This window comes from Capra hircus, chromosome 16 (genome assembly GCF_001704415.2).
Source record: "Capra hircus breed San Clemente chromosome 16, ASM170441v1, whole genome shotgun sequence".
Taxonomy (NCBI): Eukaryota; Metazoa; Chordata; class Mammalia; order Artiodactyla; family Bovidae; genus Capra; species Capra hircus.
Window position 1 is genome coordinate 37,897,172 of NC_030823.1, and position 22,170 is coordinate 37,919,341.

The following is a 22,170-nucleotide window of genomic DNA, read 5'->3' on the forward strand; positions in this document are numbered from 1 at the left end:
ACACAGTAGTCTAAGGCAAATTTTTATGAATTAATCCCAGCTAAATGAGTGAATTACATATTCCAGTGAGGTCAGTATAATAATGCATGTGTATTAATATTCAGTATAAGGACCCTTACCCACTCCTCCATTTTTGTTTTGCAAATACCTCTTTTATAAAATGGGTCTTGCATTGAAAGGTTGAAAATTATGGATCTTGATTTGTAATTTGATCAGTGATAAGAATTCCTTTAAATGCCTTAATCTATTCTTTCTTTTTCTTTTTTTCTTAGGGACTTTCTCCCTCGAGGGTCAGGCATTGTAACTAGAAGGCCTCTAGTGCTGCAGCTGATTACTTCCAAAGCAGGTAACGGAAAAGGATGATTGCTACATGGATGACTGTATCTGTGGTACCTATTTTCTCGTTGCTGGGTTTTGGGTCGTAGCAGCAGGAATGTTTTGGTGACCATTAGCTGCCGATATGTTTCTCTAGAACACTCCCTTTTTCATTGCTTTTAAAATTCTTTTTATTACATTTCAATTCCTTTTATTACATTTATTCTCATTGTAATATATCTGTAATTTTACAGTGTGGCATAACTTCTAATACCTCTTTGGTATGCTTTCTTCCTGTGCCTATGTGTGTGTGTGTGTGTCTGAGAATTTTTTAAATGTAATTTAATATCCATCTGAGGTTAAGAGATAGACAGGATCCAGGTTGGACATTTCCAGTCAGCCAGCCACCTCTTGCGTTTTCTGAGTCAAGAGATAGGCGAGCTCCAGGTTGGAAATTCACAATCAGCCAGCTTCCTCTTTGCAATTTCTAAGACAAGAGATAGGAAGACTCCATTTGAGGAATTTACACCAGCCTCCCATTTGCTCTTGAAGAAGATGGATATAACAGCAGAAACAAGGTAAATAGCCAGTCTTTGTCTCTTGTTAACACCTCAAGGGAATAATCATGGCAAAGACAAAGAGAGGCAAAGACCCTTCTGAGAAAAAAGATAAAGGAGTTCAGTTCAGTTAGGTTCCTCAGCTGCTCAGCCATGTCTGACTCTTTGCAACCTCATGGACTACAGCATACCAGGCTTCCCTGTCCATCACCAACTCCTGGAGTTTGCTCAAACTCATGTCCATCAGGTCAGCAATGCCATCCAACCATCTGATCCTCTGTTGTCCCCTTCTCCTCACGCTTTCAATTTTCCAGCATCAAAGTCCTTTCCAGTGAGTCAGTTCTTCGCATCAGGTGGTCTAAGTATTGGAGCTTCAGCTTCAGCATCAGACCTTCCAATGAATATTCAGGACTGATTTCCTTTAGGATTAAATGGTTGGATCTCCTTACAGTCCGAGGGACTCTCAAGAGTCTTCTCCAACACCATGTTCAAAAGCATCAGTTCCTTGTTGCTCAGCTTTCTTTATAGTCCAACTCTCACATCCATACATGATCACAGGAAAAATCATACCTTTGACTAGATGGACCTTTGTCGGCAAAGTAATGTCTCTGTTTTTTAATATGCTTTCTAGGATGGTCATAGCTTTTCATCCAAGTAGCAAGTGTCTTTTAATACATGGCTGCAGTCACCATCTGCAGTGATTTTGGAACCGCAAGAAATAAAGTCTATCACTGTTTCCATTGTTTTCCCATCTATTTTCCATGAAGTGATGGGGCCAGATGCCATGATCTTAGTTTTCTGAATGTTGAGCTTTAAGCCAGCTTTTCCACTCTCCTCTTTCACTTTAATCAAGAGGCTCTTCTTTCTCCCATAAGGGTGGTGTCATCTGCATATCTGAGATTATTGATATTTCTCCCAGCAATCTTGATACCAGCTTGTGCCTCATCCAGCCCGGCATTTCGCATGATGTACTCTGCATATAAGTTAAATAATCAGGGTGACAGGATAAGGGAGACATTACACATTTGCATAAAGTCTCCCTGAAATAAGAAGTCAGAGGATAATTTCAGGCCGTAATGAGTCTTGCTTTTCTCAGAAGCCTTCACTTCGAGATTCATCTTGACTGAGGGGTGTATACACACCCCAGGGGAGGGTCCCAGGTTATGTCACATGTGGTAAAAGGAACCAGATATGTGGCCTGAGTGAAGACAAAGACCTGGAAAAACTGCCTTATAGAAATGACCAACAGCCTCTTTACTGCGCTCCTCCTCACCAGGGGGGACGCCCACCCTTTCTCTAAGTGTGCATCTCTGCCTTGCCTCTATCTCAACTAAACAGGTTGTTTTTCTGTGTGCTCACCCACTTGTTGTGCTGTGTCTCTAATAATAAATGTTTTACTTGCATTTACAGTTTCTGTCTCTGTGATACATGCATTTTTTACTGGGGGCAAAGATATAGGGAAAAACACCTTGTAGCTGTTAGCCCTTGCTGGTTTGGTGGCTAGGATTCCTGATTTTCATCCAGGCTACTGAGGTTCAATTCCCGGGCAGGGAACTAAGATCTTGCTTCATGCTACGGTTCCAAAGAATAGCAAGGAGAGATGAGAAGGCCTTCCTCAGTGATCAAGGCAAAGAAATAGAGGAAAACAATAGAATGGGAAAGACTAGAGATCTCTTCAAGAAAATTAGAGACACCAAGGGAACATTTCATGCAAAGATGGGCACAATAAAGACTGAAATGGTAGACCTAACAGAAGCAAAATATATTAAGAAGAGGTGGCAAGAATACACAGAAGAACTATACAAAAAAGATCTTCATGACCCAGAGAACCATGATGATGTGATCCCTTACCTAAAGCCAGACATCCTAGAATGGGAAGTCAAGTGGGCATCACTTAGGAAGCCTCACTATGAATAAAGCTAGTGGAGGTGATAGAATTCCAGTTGAGGTATTCCAAATCGTAAAAGATGATACTGTGAAAGTACTGCACTCAATATGTCAGCAAATTTGCAAAACTCAGCAGTGGCCACAGGACTGGAAAAGGTCGGTTTTCATTCCAATCCCAAAGAAGGGCAATGCCAAAGAATGCTCAAACTATGGCACAATTGCACTCATCTCACATGCTAGTAAAGTAATGCTCGAAATTCTCCAAGACAGGCTTCTGCAGTTCATGAACCATGAACTTCCAGATGTTCAAGCTGGATTTAGAAAAGGCAGAGGAACCAGAAATCAAATTGCCAACATCTGCTGGATCATCAAAGAAACAAGAGAGTTCCAGAAAAACATCTAGTTTTGCTTTATTGACTATGCCAAAGCCTTTCTGTGGATCACAACAAACTGTAGAAAATTCTTAAAGAGATGGGAATACCAAACCACCTGACCTGCCTCCTGAGAAACCTGTATGCAGGTCAGGAAGCAACAGTTAGAACTGGACATGGAACAACAGACTGGTTCCAAATAGGAAAAGGAGTACGTCAAGGCTGTAGGTTGTCACCCTGCTTATTTAACTTATATGCAGAGTACATCAGGAGAAAGGCTGGGCTGGAAGAAGCACAATTGCCAGGAGAAACATCAATAACTTCAGATATGCAGATGACACCACCCTTATGGCAGAAAGTGAAGAGGAACTAAAAAGCCTGTTGATGAAAGTGAAAGAGGAGAGTGAAAAAGTTGGCTTAAAGCTCAACATTCAGAAAACGAAGATCATGGCATCTGGTCCCATCACTTCATGGCAAATAGATGGGGAAACAGTGGAAACAGTGTCAGACTTTATTTCTTGGGGTTCCGAAGTCACTGCAGATGGTGCCTGCAGACTTGAAATTAAAAGACATTTGCTCCTTGGAAGAAAAGCTGTGATCAACCTAGATAGCATATTGAAAAGCAGAGACATTACTTTGCCAACAAAGGTCCATCTAGTCAAAGGTATGATTTTTCCTGTGATCATGTATGGATGTGAGAGTTGGAATATAAAGAAAGCTGAGCACAGAAGAATTGATGGTTTTGAACTGTGGTGTTGGAATAGACTCTTGAGAGTTTCTTAGACTGCAAGGAGATCCAACCAGTCCATTCTAAAGGAAATCAGTCCTGAATATTCATTGGAAGGATGATGCTGAAGCTAAAACTTCAATACTTTGGCCAGCTGATGCAAAGAACTGACTCATTGAAAAAGACCCTGATGCTGAGAAAATTTGAAGCTGTGAGTTAAGGGAATGACAGAGTATGAGACGGTTGGATGGCATTACCAACTCATGTCTATAGACATGAGTTTGAGTAAGCTCCGGGAGTTGTTGATGGAAAGGGTAGCCTGGTGTGCTGCAGTCCATGGAGTTGCAGAGAGTTGGACAGGACTGAAAAACTGAACTGAACGTATTCATGCCGCTGTTCTCTGCTGCCTTGCCAAGATCGCATTGAATATGCATGTCGTTGACTGAAAAAAAACAACATGCACACGCAACCTAACAGTTGAACGCTGTCTTTGTGTGTGAGTGGGATGAAAAAGAATTTCCAAACTTGAGGCAGAATGAGGGAAGAATAAAGTTTATTAGAGTGGGAGACACTGTTAGAACAGCAGGCCAGCTCAAGGGAGAGCCAACCCTTTTCATGGGGTATTAGCCAGTTTTTATAGCCCGAGGACAGAAAAAATTCCTACTGAAAGGGTGGCATTTGATGATTGGTTAGTTTGCTATAAGATAGGTAATAGGGTGAGTATTTTACCCAACATATAGGATCAGGTAACTGCTGGTTTAGATTCTGAGGCTCAGGGCAACAGTTCCTATGGTGCTGGGAGTTCCAGAGATTTTTGTTCTGTGACCTTGGTACAGGGCTCCACACATATGACCTTGGTGTAGAGCTCCACAAGTTATGTTTATTTTTGTGGGAATTTTTCCAATTTCAAGCTTAAGAGACGGCATTTCAAGTATCCCTGAGATAACTACTCCAACGAGGAAAGGGGGAAGCTATGATACATAGGAATTTTGCAACAGAGGGCAGGTAGAAGGAACAACGGAGAAGGCAATGGCACCCCACTCCAGTACTCTTGCCTGGAAAATCCCATGGATGGAGGAGCCTGGTAGGCTGCAGTCCATGGGGTCGCGAAGAGTTGCACACCACTGAGCGACTTCCCTTTCACTTTTCACTTTCATGCATTGGAGAAGGAAATGGCAACCCACTCTAGTGTTCTTGCCTGGAGAATCCCAGGGATGGGGGAGCCTAGTGGGCTGCCGTCTATGGGGTTGCACAGAGTCAGACACCACTGAAGTGACTTAGCAGCAGAAGGAACAAAGACTACTGTTAATAAAAGGAAACTAGATATCTGAAGTTTAAGGAATTTAGGGCTTTTCTATGTATGGGAAGATCTGGGCTCAATGAAATCATTTCTTTGACATGCACCTCAGCTATCTGGGGCCAATATCTTGTGTTTTCACATCCCGAGTTTCCTCAGGGCTCATCTGTCCACCCTCTGGTGGTGGCTGCCAATCGCTGATGACTGTGACATCCTTTGTTTACTGATATGGCACATAGTATTCCATTTATCAATATGAATGGTGTGTGTGTTATTCGATCCCTGGGTTGGGAAGATCTGCTGGAGGAGGGCATGGCAACTCGCTCCAGTATTCTTGCCTGGAGAATGCCCAGGGACAGAGGAGCCTGGGGGGCTACAGTCCAGTGGGTCACAGAGTTGGACATGACTGAGTGACTAAGTATACACACACAACACAGGTGTATTTGTATCTATATCTATATATGAATTTGTATCTAATGTACTGTTTTGCCCCTCTCAACACCATAATAATTTGATAGGCAAATGAGCTTTGTTTTCATTTTTTTGTTTCTCTGTAACCAATGAAGGAAAATTATGACCAGCCTAGATAGCATATTAAAAAGCAGAGACATTACTTTGCCAACAAATGTCCGTCTAGTCAAGGCTGTGGTTTTTCCAGTAATCATATATGGATGTGAAAGTTGGACTGTGAAGAAAGCTGAGTGCCGAAGAATTGATGCTTTTGAACTGTGGTGTTGGAGAAGACTCTTGAGAGTCTCTTGGACTGCAAGGAGATACAACCAGTCTATCCTAAAGGAGATCAGTCATGAGTGTTCACTGGAAGGACTGATGTTGAAGCTGAGACTCTAATACTTTGGCCACCTGATGTGAAGAAATGACTCATTTGAAAAGACCCTGATGCTGGAAGGGATTGAAGGCAGGAGGAGAAGGGGACGACAGAGTATGAGATGGTTGGATGGCATCACCGACTTGATGAACATGAGTTTGGGTGGACTCCGGGAGTTAGTGATGGACAGGGAGGCCTGGCATGCTGTGGTTCATGGGGTCGCAAAGAGTCAGACACGACTGAGCAACTGAACTGAACAGAACCAATGATGTGGAATTTTGTGTGTGTGTGTATTTATTTGGTATTTGTATTTCTTCCTTTGTGAATTGGCTATTTTTATCTTTCCCCATATCTTTTTGAGGATTTTGCTACTTTTCCCAGCAATTTCTTTGAATGTTTAAGATTGAAGCGCTTGTAGTGTTCATGTCTCATAATTAGTAAAAACCAAAGTCGTGGAGATTTACCCTTATGTTTTCTTCTAATAATTTTATAGTTTTGTTTTTACACTTAGGCCTTTGATCCATTTTGAGTTAATTTTTATATATTGTACAAAGTAAGAACTCAACTTCATTTTCTGCAGGTATATTGTCTCAGCATCATTTGTTGAAAAGACTATTCTTTCTCCATTGTATTTTTTTTTGCACCTTTGTTGAAAATCAATTTGCCATAAATACATGGGTTTATTTCTGGACTTTCAAGTCTATTCAGTTGATCTATATCTCTCTATTTGTGCCTGTAACATACTCTCCTTTTTCAAAAAATTTATTTATTTTCGGATGCCCTGGGTCTTTGTTGCTGCATGCAAGCTATCTCTAGTTGTGGCAAGGGAGGGCTTCTCTTTAGTTGCAGTGCATGGGCATCTCATTGTGGTGGCTTCTCTTGTTGCAGAGCATGGGCTCCAGAGTGTTCAGGCTTCAGTAGTTGTGGCACATGGGCTTAGTTTCCCCGTCTGTAGATGGATTCTTCTCGGAGCAGAGATTAAACCATGTCACCTGCTTTGGCAGGTGAATTCTTAACCCCTGGACCAGCAGGAAAGTCCTCATTCTTTCTTAATTACCTTTACTTTGTATTAAGTTTTCAAACTGAGAATGAATTTTTCTACTTTGTTCTTCCTTTTCAAGATTGCTTTGGCTATCCTGAATCTTTTAAAATTCTATGTGAATGTGAGAATTGGTTTGTTTTATCCCAGCATTGCAAGATTGATTTAATATATGAAAATCGAGTAATGTATTATATCACATCAATTGAATGAACACAGAAGTTACAGGATCATCTCAATAAGCTTAGAAAAAAGCACTAAAGGAAACCTACACCCTGTCATGGAACACTTGTCAAATTAGGAATACAAAGGAACTTCCTCAAGGACATGTATGAAAAACTCACAGCTAACATCGTGCTTAATGGTAAAAGATTGAATGCTTTTCCTTTAAGACTGGGAACACAAGGATATCCACTATTGTCATTTCTACTTAGTGTTGTACTGGAAGTTCTAGCTAGGGCAGTTGGGCAAGAGAAAAAATAAAAAGCATTCATATTGGAAAGGATAGAGTAAAATTATCTCTATTTGCAGATGATATAATCAAGTACATAGAAATTCTTAAGGAAATCAGTAAAAAACTATTAGAACTAATAAATTAGCTTTGCAAGGTTAGAGGACACAAGATAAAGATACAAAAATTAACTATTTTTATATACTTGCAATGCACAATCAAAAAATTAAAGTAAGAAAATAATTCTCTATACAATAGTATCAAAAGATACACTACTTAGGAATGTATTTAACAAAAGAAGAGCAAAATTTATACTCTGAAAACTACAAACTATTATTTAGATAATTTGAAAAATATCCCATGTTCACTGATTGAAAGAATTAATGGTAAGATGGCAATACTTTATAATTTGATCAGTAGATTGAATGCAATCCCTATATCAATTCAGGCTTTCCCAGGTGGCTCAGAGGTTAAAGTGTCTGCCTGCAATGCGGGAGACCTGTGTTCGATTCCTGAGTCGGGAAGATCCCCTGGAGGAGGAAATGGCAACCCACTCCAGTGTTCTTGCCTGGAGAATCCCATGGACAGAGGAGCTTGCTGGGCTACAGTCCATGGGGTCGCAAAGAGTCGGACACGACTGAGCGACTTCAGTTTCAGGTGATGCAGTGGTAAAGAATTTTTCTGCCAATGCAGAAGACTCAAAAGATGTAGGTTTGATCCTTGGGTTGGGAAGACCCTGGAGTGGGAAATGACAACCCAATTCCATATTCTTGCTTGGAAAATCCCATGAGCAGAGGAGCCTGGCAGACTACAGTCCATGGGGTCTCAAACAGTTGGACATGACTCTTTGAGCAGGTAAATCACAATTCAGCTGACTTTTTGATAAAAATTGTAGATATTTTAACCCCTTTTTTAATGTAAAAAAAGTCCAAGTCTAATCCAAAGGAATGGACTCAAATGATGTCATTTGGAAAAAGTAAATTGCTTATAAATCTACAATGTACCAGATATTATTTGAAGTTCTGGAAATATAGCAATGGCTAACCAAAGTCTCTGCCTCTCTGGTGATTTATAGTCTGGTTATATCATTTTTAAAATATAGAAGGTTTACTCTTTTTGGCTATTAATGTAAACATTTATGTTTAACAAAAAGTAAATAGTTAGCATAATTTTTCCTTTCCATACATAAATATTTTTTAAACACTTAGTTCTGAAATTTATTTTCGTGTATGAAGAAATAATTTTTTCCCAGTCTCCTTTATCTTATATTCTATTCTTATTGCAACCTATTTCTGACTATCTAATTAGTTTCATTGTGCCAACACTACAGTGTTGCACCACGCAGCATGTGGACTCTTTGTTCCCCGGCCTAGGTCCCCTGTAGTGGAAATGCAGAGTCTTAACCACTGGACTGCCAGGGAAGTCCCCACAGTGTTTTATGTTTAGCGGGTTTATAATTTGCTTTAATATCTATCAGGGATATAGTCCTCCCCCCATTTTTTATGGGTTCTTTCCTGTTGTGTCAAGGTTTAGAATAATTTTATAAAGACAAAATTATTGCCACTAGAATTATTTTAGCTTCAATAGAGTTATTTAGAGAATAATTAATTTTTTTAATTAGAGTATAATTGTATTGCAATGTTCTGTTAGTTTCTACGGGACAACAATGTGAACCAGCTGTAAGTATACATATATCTCCTTCCTCTTGAGGCTCCCTCCCACCTGCCATGACAATAATCAGTATCTTCAAAATACTCATTATTTTTTCCAATACAGGGACTATGCTATATCCTTTCATTTACTTAATTGAAGTGAAGTCACTCAGTCGTGTCCGACTCTTTGCGACCCGATGGACCTCCGTCCATGGGATTTTCCAGGCAAGAATGCTGGAGTGGATTGCCATTTCCTTCTCTAGGGGAACTTCCCTCTCCAGGAGTCGAACCCCAGTCTCCCGCATTGCAGGCAGATGCTTTACCATCAGAGCCACCAGGGAAGCCCTTCATTTACTTAAATTTTATTTTAGTAAAATTCTAAAAATATAGCATCTATCCTTTTCTAGTTAGGATATTTATATTTATTTTGTTGTTCTTGTAGTTTGAATATGGTTTTATTCCATTATATTTTCTAACTCATTGCTGATCTAAGTAAAAGCTGCTATTTTTTTTAATTTTAATTTTTAAATTAAGCATCTTATTCTACATTTGACAGATTAAAATATTTTTAATTGAGTCTCTTAGGTATTTTAGTTATATAGTAATTTCATTTGCATTTCTTAATTTATTCAGCAAGTACTTATCATGCAAATACTGACATGGCTGAGAAAAGAGACTTATTGACCAGAATGTTAATGAGCTTTGTTGCAGTGGGGGCTTTTTGTTGAGTTTTGACAGGGAAAGATGTTCTTACACGTTGGACTCTTTTCAGGAGGGACATCATGTGCTTCTTCCTTATAGCCTTTTGTCAATAGTCTCTCAATCTTGTCCCTTCTAAGCCCCTGATCGTTCTTTTACTACTTCCTGTTAATCAGTGAGGATCATACCTCATTCCTCTCCTCTCTCTTCTTGTGAAGTAGACTAGAAATTTACCCCTCATGGAAAACTTACTGTCCCCACAATCCTTCAGGAACCTCAAAATGAGACTTTTTCACTGCAGTACTCTAGCTGATGCCAGCTGAGAACTGCCACCTCTTTTTTTTTTTTTTTACCCTAAAGGCACACTGTTCATAGGGAAGTCTGGAGTATGACTATAGGCTTGGCTTCACGGAAGTCTAACGAAATGACAAAAAGAAAGAAGGGAATATATATGTCACTGTTCATGGAATTTGCTTGTGCCTTCAGATCCTAACTGGGATAAGTTCCATAAATACTACTTAGATGCATTCATTCAACCAGTGTTTATTGAGTCATTCCTGTATATCAGACAAATACCCTTGTCATCATGGAGTTTGTGTTCTTAGAGAGAAACCAGCAGCAAGTGCCAAAAAAAGGCCAAACAAACAGAAGGTTAGACGATGAAAAAAGTGAGACTTCAAGCCATGATGGTATTTGTGTAGGCATAGGGAAGTTAGGTAATTCTAAGGTCGGAGCTGTTTGTTTGTTTGTTTGGAGTTTAACAGAGGCCAGTAGGAATGGAGGTGGAATGAGTGAAGAAGGGTAGCAGGAGGTGGGGTAAGGAGGGTCAGTGTTGCTGAAACAGGAAGAAAGCTGGTTGGGTAGTGTCCTGTGGACTGGGACCTTGAAAGGGAACATGATAGGAGGATTAGAGCCTTAAAGTAGGTGCCATTGAAAGTAACAGAAAGAAATGATAGAGTGATTCTGGGACTGAAAACTAGGCGAGGATAATTCCTGTACTCTTGGCAAGCATGAAGGGATACCTCTTCTATTCCTACCAAATGGAAAGAGGAAAATGTGGGGGAAACTGCAGGTAAGTCTGTACTTACTGCAGAGTCCTCCTTTGATGACTTCATTTTCTCTAGAAGTAGGAGACAAAGTATTTGCTGATAATGATTAGTTTATCTTTTTATTTCCACCAGTATATCATTAATTTCTCTTTAATGCCCCATTACAGAACCAGGTTGTGCTCCTAGTTTGATGAAAATGCCTCTTGTGTTAAATTATGCATATGCTGTTTGCTATTTGTTTTGCCTTTTAATACTATTTAATAGTTTCTATTTAACTATCAAATACTATTTAATGGTTCCTGATAAGGAACTACTTTATTCCTAAATTTTAAAAGATTAAAAAAAATAGGTATATAATTTTATTGAGTTCATTTTGGCATTTATTGAGATGATCTTTTAGAATACTCAGATATGTTCACCTTGTGTGTGCTATGTATGCTCAGTTGCTCAGCTGTGTCTGACTTTTTGTGACCCCATGTGCTACAGCCTGCCAGGTTCCTCTGTCCATGGAATTTTCCAGGCCAGAATCCTGGAGCGGGTTGCCATTTCCTACTTCAAGGGTCTTACTTTTATAGATTTCTATATTTATTTGATTATAGTAACTTAATTCTTTTACTGTACTTGCAATATTTTCACTAATTTACTTAGGTTATTTACATTTGTTTCTATACACATTTATCTTGTAGATGTTATAGTGTTATCAAGTGAAAGCTGTACTAGTCAGAATAAAAAAATTGAGTAACATTCTCTGTCTTTTGACTTCTGTTAGCTAGCCATGGGGTCGCTAAGAGTAGGGCATAACTTCACTTTCACTTTTCACTTTCATGCATTGGAGAAGGAAATGGCAACCAACTCCAGTATTCTTGTCTGGAGAATCCCAGGGACAGAGGAGCCTAGTGGGCTGCCGTCTATGGGGTTGCACAGAGTTGGACATGACTGAAGCGACTTAGCAGAAGTAGCAGCTAGCGGGGGAAGGAGAGGTTTGGACAAATTGAAAGAGTAACACCGAAACATATAAATTACCATATGTAAAATAGATAGTTAATAGGAAGTTGCTATATAACACAGTGAACTCAACCAGGTACTCTGTGATGACCTAGAGAGAGAGGAGGGATTGGATGGTGGGAGGGAGGTTCAAGAGGTAGGGGACATATGTATACTTATGGCTGATTCTTGTATGGCAGAAACCAAGACAACATTATAAAGCAATTATCCTCCAATTAAAAATAAGTAAATAAAAACTACCACTAGTGATGCATTTTGGTTTCTGTTTCCAAAAACCAGAAGGGCTGCTAATGTTGTTTATTACAAAGGGTTATATCTTCACCTCAGGGGTTTAGAGACAGCAGCCATGGGCAGTTAGAACCTGGGCAAGGTTAGACTTGAGACTCTGGTTGTGCTGGGTACTGAGACCTGGGTGTCATGCAAATGGGAAATATTAAAAACCATGAGGATACTTAGTGTTCTGGTACAGAGGCTTTCCTGCCATAACTAGAAACTTTTATAAAAGAATTGCTAGGCCAGGACAGTGACTGTGGAGAAAACTAACAATTTACTCTCACTTTTGAATGTTAATTATGTATCAGCACTATATACTTTGAAGATGCTTTATTTAATTTTTACAAGAATATTCTGAGATTGATATCATGATTCCTATTTTAGAAAAAGAGCCCCAGCAAGGTTAAGTTATTTGTCCAAAGCTACACTGTTGGTAGGAGTGGGGATTGTTATTAGTATAATATCTTGTTGACATAGTTAATATTGCAGTTTTAAGATAAGAAACTTGACGTGCTTGAATTATATTTTCAGGACACACTTTATATTTTTATCAGGCATTTTAATGTTAAGAAATAGAAATATGTGAATAATAAATATAGAAATTGTTTGGTTAATTCATAATTATTGTTTAATTTCCAACATAATGCCCATACAGGAATATTTAACTGCTTATCTCCACCTGCTATTATGTTAGTTGCTAAACCAAGCCAAAAATTAGTTAAAGGCATTATGCCTTATTCTATGTGATTTGTTTTAGGACAGTTAGTATTTAGCACAGAGGGCATTCCAAGAAATCACTAAGTGTTATGAGAAAGGAGAGGAAAATCACCATCTCTGTAAACATTTGTAAGTGATAAAGTTATGGTAGTTTGAGTTTCAGAGAAAAGTATACCTGAAGGCATGGCTTCGGAGGATCAGAGTTGGACAAAGCATCAGCAAGGTGTCAGGTGAGGTCTGCAGTAACAAGAGCAAGGCAGTAGGGAGCAGATATTCAAAAGACAATACTGTTTTCAGTACCTGAGGCCTTCCTCCAGTCCCAAGCAGGATCTGGGTTATGCCAGCTCCCTAGATCAGGGTGTGTACCTATGTTCCCATCTCTATCATCAGTGACATCATGGTGGTAACCTGAATTTGGTCATGGTGGGAATATTTATGGTACTGTGCTGTGCTTAGTTCTTAGTTGCTCAGCTGTGTCCAACTCTTTGCGACCCCATGGACTGTAGCCTGCCAGGCTCCTCTGTCCATGGGGATTCTCCAGGCAAGAATACTGGAATGGGTTGCCATGCCATCCTTGGGGATCTTCCCAACCCAGGGATCAAACTCAGGTTTCCCTCATTGCAGGTGAATTCTTTACCGTCTGAGCCAAGAAAAGGGCAAATGCTACAAATCAGAACTTCCCGCACCAGCGAGCCAACTGTTAACTATTTACCAGCATACCACTGGTTTCCTTCTTTTCAACACCTGAGCTCATTGTTTACTGGTTAAATAGCATGTCGGACTGTCATTTATGTCTGAGTGAACTACTGAGTATATTGAAAGTATCACTGCTCTAAGAAGTGATCCGTTTGGAGTTTAATATTCCCCCTGAAGGAGAGGTTTTTTTTTTTTTTTTAAAGACATCAGACTCCAGATCATTCTCTGCATTAAAAGTTATTGTTAAGGATGTATATAAATAAAGCCTGTAGGTTATGGTTAAGGACAAGTGATTTTTGTCTCCTGGAGAACTTTTCCATTAAATATTTCTCTAAATGTTACTACAGTCCTTATTCTCTAAATGTTATAATCCTTCACTCTCCTTTGTTTCAATAACATCAGTGTGAGAAAGAAAGGTATTTAAAATCAGAAAATTTCCAGCTGGATTCATTAAAGGTAATTGTTCAAATTACTGAAGCATTCTTTCTTTTGTGGAAGATTTCCTTGCTGCTTCCGTGTGTCAAATATAATAGTTCATAAGAATTTGATTTAACACTTTATAACATGCCTATGTTTTAAAACTGCCTAAGACTACTTACAATTTATCAGAGAATTATTATTATTCAGTATTTTGGGTCCTTGATTAGAGTTGCTATAAACAACTGTTTTTTAAAGATCCTCAGTGACAGAAATCAAGTAATTTGTTTTCAAGGCACCAGATAAATAACAGGGTGAGGTGGAGACACTTAGTTCAGGCAGCAGGAAGGTTTGTGACGGTGGAGCATCACTGTGCTCTGAGTGATGGGCCAGCATGGAGAGCACTATGAGTCCTGGTGGAACGGAGCCAAAGGGCATTTGAGAAGATGGCTTCCTACTTCAATAGCCAGGGAATCATTAATTCTAGAGAAAAATGTCAACTTTACACAGCTGAGATGTTTTAAAGACGTTTGTACATTAGTTAGACTTTAAATCCTGATTTATATACAGTGGCCAGGACTTGTTTTCTAGTTTCATAAATTAGACTGACACATACTTAATGGAAATATTCAAGTACCATTTTGAATAACAACTTTGAAAATATTGTAAAACTACCTGTCATTTTGTTTTGCATTTAAATATTTGAGTTTAATTAAACTGGATACTGTACAATAAAATAGTCTGTTTTTGCAGAGGGTGAAATGTTTATTGTTTTTCATTATAACAGGTTAACCACATGGAAAACATTATTTCTTAACTATAGTTTTGACCTTGTTCTACTCCAGTGCTGGTTCCCTATTGCTTTCTATATAATGTACAGGTTACCACATATAGTGCAGATTCACAGTTAACATCCCTTGAATATAGTTACTCTTAAATTTTAATGTGCATAAAATAGCATGTGGATTCCTGAGCATCACTCTCAGAGGTTTTGATTCAGTAGGTCTGGGGTAGGGCTCAGGGTTCTGCATTTTAAAGAACTACACTTTGAGGAACACTTATAACAGTTTCATCTATTTATTTTAACAGCTGTTATCATTTCTTTTTCTAGATACCTTTCCTTCGTCCATATAGCAGGATCTTTCTGTTGAGGAATTGCCTCTTGTTCTTTAAAAAGTTGTCCAAATTTTTGGTCATGGAGTCTTTCTATAAGAATAAGCACCCTGCTTTGAATGTAATAGGCATGCTAAACTGTAGCCTCCTCCTGATGCCTGGGCATCTAGCTCAGACACCAGTACACTTGGCCCTGGTATTTTAAGAACTTCAGGCAGGATCTTCAAAGACCAGCAGAGGTTAAGTTTCTAAGATCTCCAAGTTTTGTTGTTAATATAGCTGACTTTCCTTCCAGGTGTAAATGTAGAAATATAAAAACCATCCAGGTGAAATCTCCACTCATCCCTTGGAGCTGGGGTCCTCCTCCTTGATTTCTCATGAGCCCAGGAATTCCTATGGACCCCATGGAATGTCACATAGTTATCAAGCACATAATCTTAACTCTGGAAAATGTAACTATCAAAAATAAATTAGAAATATTTAGTGGGGGAGTTCGACAAGAGGGGATCTTAGGTTTTCCAAGAAGTTTGATCACTGGTATAGAAAGGATCAAAGGATTTCACTTTTCTGGAGGATGCACTGGGTTATTATTCCATGAATATTGGACAGATTATAATAAATGAACTTCCAAAAGTCCTTGGTGGAAGAACATTCTTGTTAAATGGATAGAGATGCAGAGACTGTAATGTGTGTAAGGTAGGGCTATATTGAAATATCTCCAGATTTATAAACTATTTCATATTGAGGCCAAATGGTTCTCTTTCAGTGTTCTTACACACTTTTTGAGGGGGAAATAAGGCAGTTAGTACTGCTTAGGAATTTCAGCCAGACCTCCTTTGAATCTGGTTTGGTTGTTTCAATATTTCCAGTTCAGTCGCACAGTTATGTCCGAGTCTTTGTGACCCCATGAACTACAGCATGCCAGGCTTCCCTGTTCATCACCAACTCCCGGACTCTACCTAAACCCATGTCCATTGAATCGGTGATGCCATCCAACCATCTCATCCTCTGTTGTTCCCTTCTCCTCCTGCCCTCAATCTTTCCCAGCATCAGCGTCTTTTCAGATGAGTCACCTCTTCATATCAGATGGTCAAAGTATTGGAGTTTCAGCTTCAACATCAGGTCCTTCCAATGAACACCCAGGACTGAGCTCCTTAGGACGGACTGGTTGGATCTCCTTGCAGTCCAAGGGATCCTTGCAGTCCAAGGGACTCTCAAGAGTCTTCTCCAACACCACAGTTCAAAAGCATCAATTCTTCAATGCTCAGCTTTCTTTATAGTCCAACTCTCACATCCATACATGACCACTGGAAAAACCATTGCCTTGACTAGATGGACTTTGTTGGCAAAGTAATGTCTCTGCTTTTGAATATGCTATCTAGGTTCGTCATAACTTTCCTTCCAAGGAGTAAATGTCTTTTAATTTCATGGTTGCAATCACCATCTGCAGTGATTTTGGAGCTCAGAAAAATAAAGTCAGCGACTCTTCCCACTGTTTCCCCATCTATTTCCCATGAAGTGATGGGACCTGATGCCGTGATCTTAGTTTTCTGGATGTTAAGCTTTAAGCCAACTTTTTCACTCTCCTCTTTCACTTTCATCAAGAGGCTCTTTAGTTCTTCTTCACTTTCTACCAAAAGGGTGGTGTCATCTGCATATCTGAGGTTATTGATATTTCTCCCAGCAATCTTGATTCCAGCTTGTGCTTCCTCCAGCCCAGCGTTTCTCATGATGTACTCTGCATATAAGTTAAATAAGCAGGGTGACAATATACAGCCTTGACTTACTCGTTTTCCTATTTGGAACCAGTCTGTTGTTCCATGTCCAGTTCTAACTGTTCCTTCCTGACCTGCATACAGGTTTCTCAAGAGGCAGGTTAGGTGGTCTGGTATTCCCATTTCTTTCAGAATTTTCCACAGTTTATTGTGATCCACATAGTCAAAGGCCTTGGCATAGTCAATAAAGCAAAAATAGATGTTTTTCTGGAGCTCTCTTGCTTTTTCCATGATCCAGCAGATGTTGGCAATTTGATCTCTGGTTCCTTTGCCTCTTCTAAAACCAGCATGAACATCTGGAAGTTCATGGTTCATGTATTGCTGAGCCTGGCTTGGAGAATTTTGAGCATTACTTCACTAGCATGTGAGATGAGTGCAGTTGCACAGTAGTTTGAGCATTCTTTGGCATTGCCTTTCTATGGGATTGGAATGAAAACTGACCTTTTCCAGTCCTGTGGCCACTGTTCAGTTTTCCAAATTTGCTGACATATTGAGTGCAGCACTTTCACAGCATCATCTTTCTGGATCTGAAATAGTTCAACTGGAATTCCATCACCTCCACTAGCTTTGTTCATAGTGATGCTTTCTAAGGCCCACTTGATGTCACATTCCAGGATGTCTGGCTCTAGGTGAGTGATCACACCATCGTGATAATCTGGGTCGTGAAGATCTTTGTTGTACAGTTCTTTTGTGTATTCTTGCCACCTCTTCTTAATATCTTCTGCTTCTGTTAGGTTCAGACCATTTCTGTCCTTTATTGAGCCCATCTTTGCTTGAATGTTCCCTTGGTATCTCTAGTTTTCTTGAAGAGATCTCTAGTCTTTCCCATTCTGTATTGTCCTCTATTTCTTTGCATTTATCGCTGAGGAAGGCTTTCTTATCTCTCCTTGCTATCCTTTGGAACTCTGCATTCAGATGCTTATATCTTTCCTTTTCTCCTTTGATTTTCAGTTCTCTTCTTTTCACAGCTATTTGTAAGGCCTCTCCAGACAGCCATTTTGCTTTTTTGCATTTCTTTTCCATGGGGATGGTTTTGATCCCTGTGTCCTGTACAATGTCACGAACCTCATTCCATAGTTCATCAGGCACTCTATCTATCAGATCTAGTTATGTATATATACATATATATATAAAACCCATTCCCTATACTAAAAGAATAGTGTGATGAAAATAATCACTCTGTTAAATACTTGGTGGATAGTGTAATAGCAGAGGGAAAACTATGGGCTAAGAAGTTATCTGACTAAAGAAGGTCTACATATTGCAACTACCAAGTGAGACAGAATAGTGGATATGAGTGATTTAGAGGCTGGACTTGGGGAACATTCTTCATTGGAAAATTTGGCCAGTCCTTTCCTTGGGTTGCCCCATCTTCACATTTAGACTTCTGTCATGGAATTCATCTTGGTGTATCATTAACTGGTATAACTGTGTGCATACTTCTATAATGTTTGCTCCTCAAAGGTAGAGACCTGTGCATGAAGCATGTCGTTCTTACCTATAGTAACCATGCTTCATTTTGTGTGCTGTGCTTAGTCACCTAGTCATGTCCAACTGTTTGTGACCCCAGGGACTTCAGCCCGCAGGGCTCTTCTGTCCATGGGGACTCTTCCAGGCAAGAATACTGGAGTGGGTTGCCATGCCCTCCTCCAGGGGATCTTCCCAACTCAGGGGTCGAACCCAGATCTACCGCATTTCAGGTGGATTCCTTACCATCTGAGCCACCAGGGAAGCCCACACTTTGTTTTACTCACATAATTATAAAGGACATTTACTGATATTAATATATTATCCTTCATCAATTTGCACAGATTTCTTATTTCTATGTCAGTGCTGTCCTTTTTCTAGTTATCCCCAACAGTAGTGACTTTTAATATTTATATAATAAAACTGAGTTTCTTGTGGTCTTGTGGGCAAAAATGAATGCATTTATAATCATTTACTTTCTTGCATAATAAGAATTTATGATAAGGAATGATTACTACAATTTGTATTTTGCATTTTTGTTTCACTTTTTATTGGGGCTGATCTGTTTGTATTTGTGTTATACAGATATATTTGAATTTTAATGCTCACTTAACTTGAGTTGAGGATGCATAGGTTAAGAACTTACAAGAGAAATGCAGAGGAGATTTTGCACAGGTGGCTTGAGTATTTACTGAGTAAGCTCTTGGGGAAAAAGATTTGATGTCTTATTCCAGAATGTTTTCAAATGTTGCTTGCTTGATTTTGTTTTAAATGGCATAATATACCTGACAGTATTTTTCTGCTTGTATCCTGGACCTTAGATGTGTGATCCAAGTTACTGTCCCCTGAATTACTGGCATTGAGTTTAATCTCTTTTCAAGGAACATAAGTTCTAGTTGTTAAAGTAAAAATAGTAGAGATATGTAGCAAACTTTTATGTAAAGAAATAAGTGAAATGTGAAACTAAAACATTTAAATAATAGAACTTTAAAGAAATAAAATGACAAATGCTACCAGTGCAAGGGGAAATATTGGGTAAATATTAGATTAATTAAAATGTCATTCATTCATTCCACAAATATTTATTGAGAGCTTCTCTGTACTAGACATGTAGTGATAAAGTGGGTCACCCTGATCTTATGGGACAAGACACACAATAAACAAAACAATATAAATTACATAGTATGTTAGATAATGTTAAGTGCTATGGAATAAAAATGCTCATGATAAGGGGATTGGGATCACTGAGTTGCAATATCATGTAGGTTCTGAGTGTAACAAAGTCTATGAGGAGCTGAGAGGTGAACCATGTGGCTGTTTTGAGGAAGAGCATTCCAGGCAGAAGCCAGAGACAGTTCAAAGCCCTGAGGTGGGCATATGCCTGACTTTACTGAGGAAAAGTAGGGAAATCAGTGTGACGTGTATCAGAGGAGATTCTTGTTTCCATACATTATGGGTGAGGGTTAGAAGTTGATTGGTTGATTTCCTGTTTTGATTAATAGGGAGTAATCATTTGTTCCATAGGTGTATTACTGATTTTTCAACAAGTAAAAATTCAGTGAAGTATATTTTAATAAAAAATTGCTTAAAACAAGGGCTGGGGTGGGAATACAAACTAGTACAGCCACTATGGAGAACCGTGTGGAGATTCCTTAAAAAACTGAAACTAGAACTGCCATATGACCCAGCAATCCCACTGCTGGGCATACACGGAGGAAACCATAATTGAAAGAGACATGTGTACCCCAATGTTCATTGCAGCACTGTTTACAATAGCCAGGACATGGAAGCAACCTAGATGTCCATCAGCAGACGAATGGATAAGAAAGCTGTAGTACATATACTGGAGAAGGCAATGGCACCCCACTCCAGTACTCTTGCCTGGAAAATCCCATGGACGGAGGAGCCTTGTAGGCTGTAGTCCATGGGGTCGCTAAGAGCTGGACACAACTGAGCGACTTCACTTTCACTTTTCATTTTCATGCATTGGAGAGGGAAATGGCAGCCCACTCCAGTGTTCTTGCCTGGAGAATCCCAGGGACGGGAGAGCCTGGTGGGCTTGCATCTATGGGGTCCCGCAGAGTCAGGCACAACTGTAGTGACTTAGCAGCAGTAGCAGCAGTACATATACACAATGGAATATTACTCAGCCATTAAAAAGAATACATTTGAATCAGTTCTAATGAGGTGGATGAAACTGGAACCTATTATACAGATTGGAATAAGCCAGGAAGAAAAACACCAATACAGTATACTAATGCATGTATATGGAATTTAGAAATATGATAATAATAACCCTGTATGTGAGACAGCAAAAGAGACACAGATGTATAGAACAGCCTTTTGGACTCTGAGGGAGAAGGTGAGGGTGGGATGATCTGAGAGAATAGCATTGAAACATGTATATTATCATATGTGAAACAGATCGCCAGTCCAGGTTCGATGCATGAGACAGGGTGCTCAAGGCTGGTGCACTGGGATAACCCAGAGGGATGGGATGGGGGTGGGCTGGGAGGGGGATTCAAGATGGGGAACACATGTACACCCATGGCTGATTCATATCAATGTATGGCAAAAACTACTACAATATTGTAAAGTAATTAGCCTTCAATTAAAATAAATTAAACAAACAAGGGTTGGCAAGTTAGGCTTTGCAGGACACATGGTCTCTGTCTCAACAACTACTCGACTCTTCTGTTGTGTCATGAAAACAGCTCTAGAAAGTGTGTAAATAAATGGGTATGGCTGTGTTCCAGTGAGCTTGATGTATAATCTCTGATGTTTGAATTTCATAGAATCTTCACATGCCATGAAATAGTCCTCTTTTGATTTTTTTCACCCATTTAAAAAATGAAAACCATTCTTAATTTAGGGGCTATATAAAAACTGTTGGTGGGTTGAATTAGATTCTAAGACCAAATAGTTTGCCAATCCCTGATTTAAACATAATTAGATTTTGTTGATCCACAACTAGTATATGATCTTATAGTTTTTAAGGGCTATTAGTGTGAGCATCATTTATTATTGTACAATATTTGAAAGATTGTTTTGGTATGGGTTTATATTAAAGTTCTAATCTCCTTTAAACCCAGAGAGATGTTGTGGGGAGGGAGGTGGGAGGGGGGTTCATGTTTGGGAACGCATGTAAGAATTTAAGATTTTAAAATTAAAAAAAAAAAATAAATTAAAAAAAAATTTATAAGATAAAAAAAAAATAAAAGTATGCTGCATCATTGTCTGTTTTTTCAAAATGGATGATGCACAATTGGAAAAAACATCAAATTATTTGCATTTTTGGTTCATAAGGTTTTATTTAGGTAACAATTTATTAGACAATATACAGCAGAGATAGATGGGTAGATAAACAGTTCAGAAATAGAATTAATCATTAGAAAACGGTTGGTAAGATGACAAATTAAAATGTTTCTTTAAGGGGGATTTCAGAAAATGAATTTTTTCAACCCATACTTTATTATTAATATCAATTTCTTAAAGATCTTAGTAATTATGAGAGGCTATTTCAAAGATTTAAAGTTCGTGATAAATCTTTATTTAACAGTGGAGGAGTATAGGAAGTTGACAGTAGAAGCAAAGAGAATGAACTGGTAGATGTTAGATTTTTTGGTGGTCTAAGAGTTTTCTTTTTTTTAATGGTTTGAAAACTACTAAAAAGTACATTTCTAAATAATTTTTATTTATTTTTTGCTCTGAAACAAGGGGATAAGATTGGGAACAGTGGGAGTTGGCAGTGCAATAGTATGGTATGGTGCATGTGTGCTTGGTCGAGTCTGATACTATGATCCCATGGACTATAACCCACCAGGCTCCTCTGTCCAC

The 22,170-nt window shown here is 39.0% G+C and overlaps 1 protein-coding gene across 6 annotated transcripts in view; it reads left to right on the forward strand.

The window, feature by feature from the left end:
* DNM3 (dynamin 3) overlaps nt 1–22,170 on the forward strand; it is a 628,097-nt gene that overhangs the window by 111,074 nt on the left and 494,853 nt on the right. For all 6 annotated transcript variants that reach the window (XM_005690651.3, XM_005690650.3, XM_005690649.3 and 3 more), the window contains exon 2: nt 273–346. In XM_005690651.3, the coding sequence (XP_005690708.1) occupies nt 273–346 (74 nt within the window). The remainder of the gene's footprint in view (nt 1–272; nt 347–22,170) is intronic.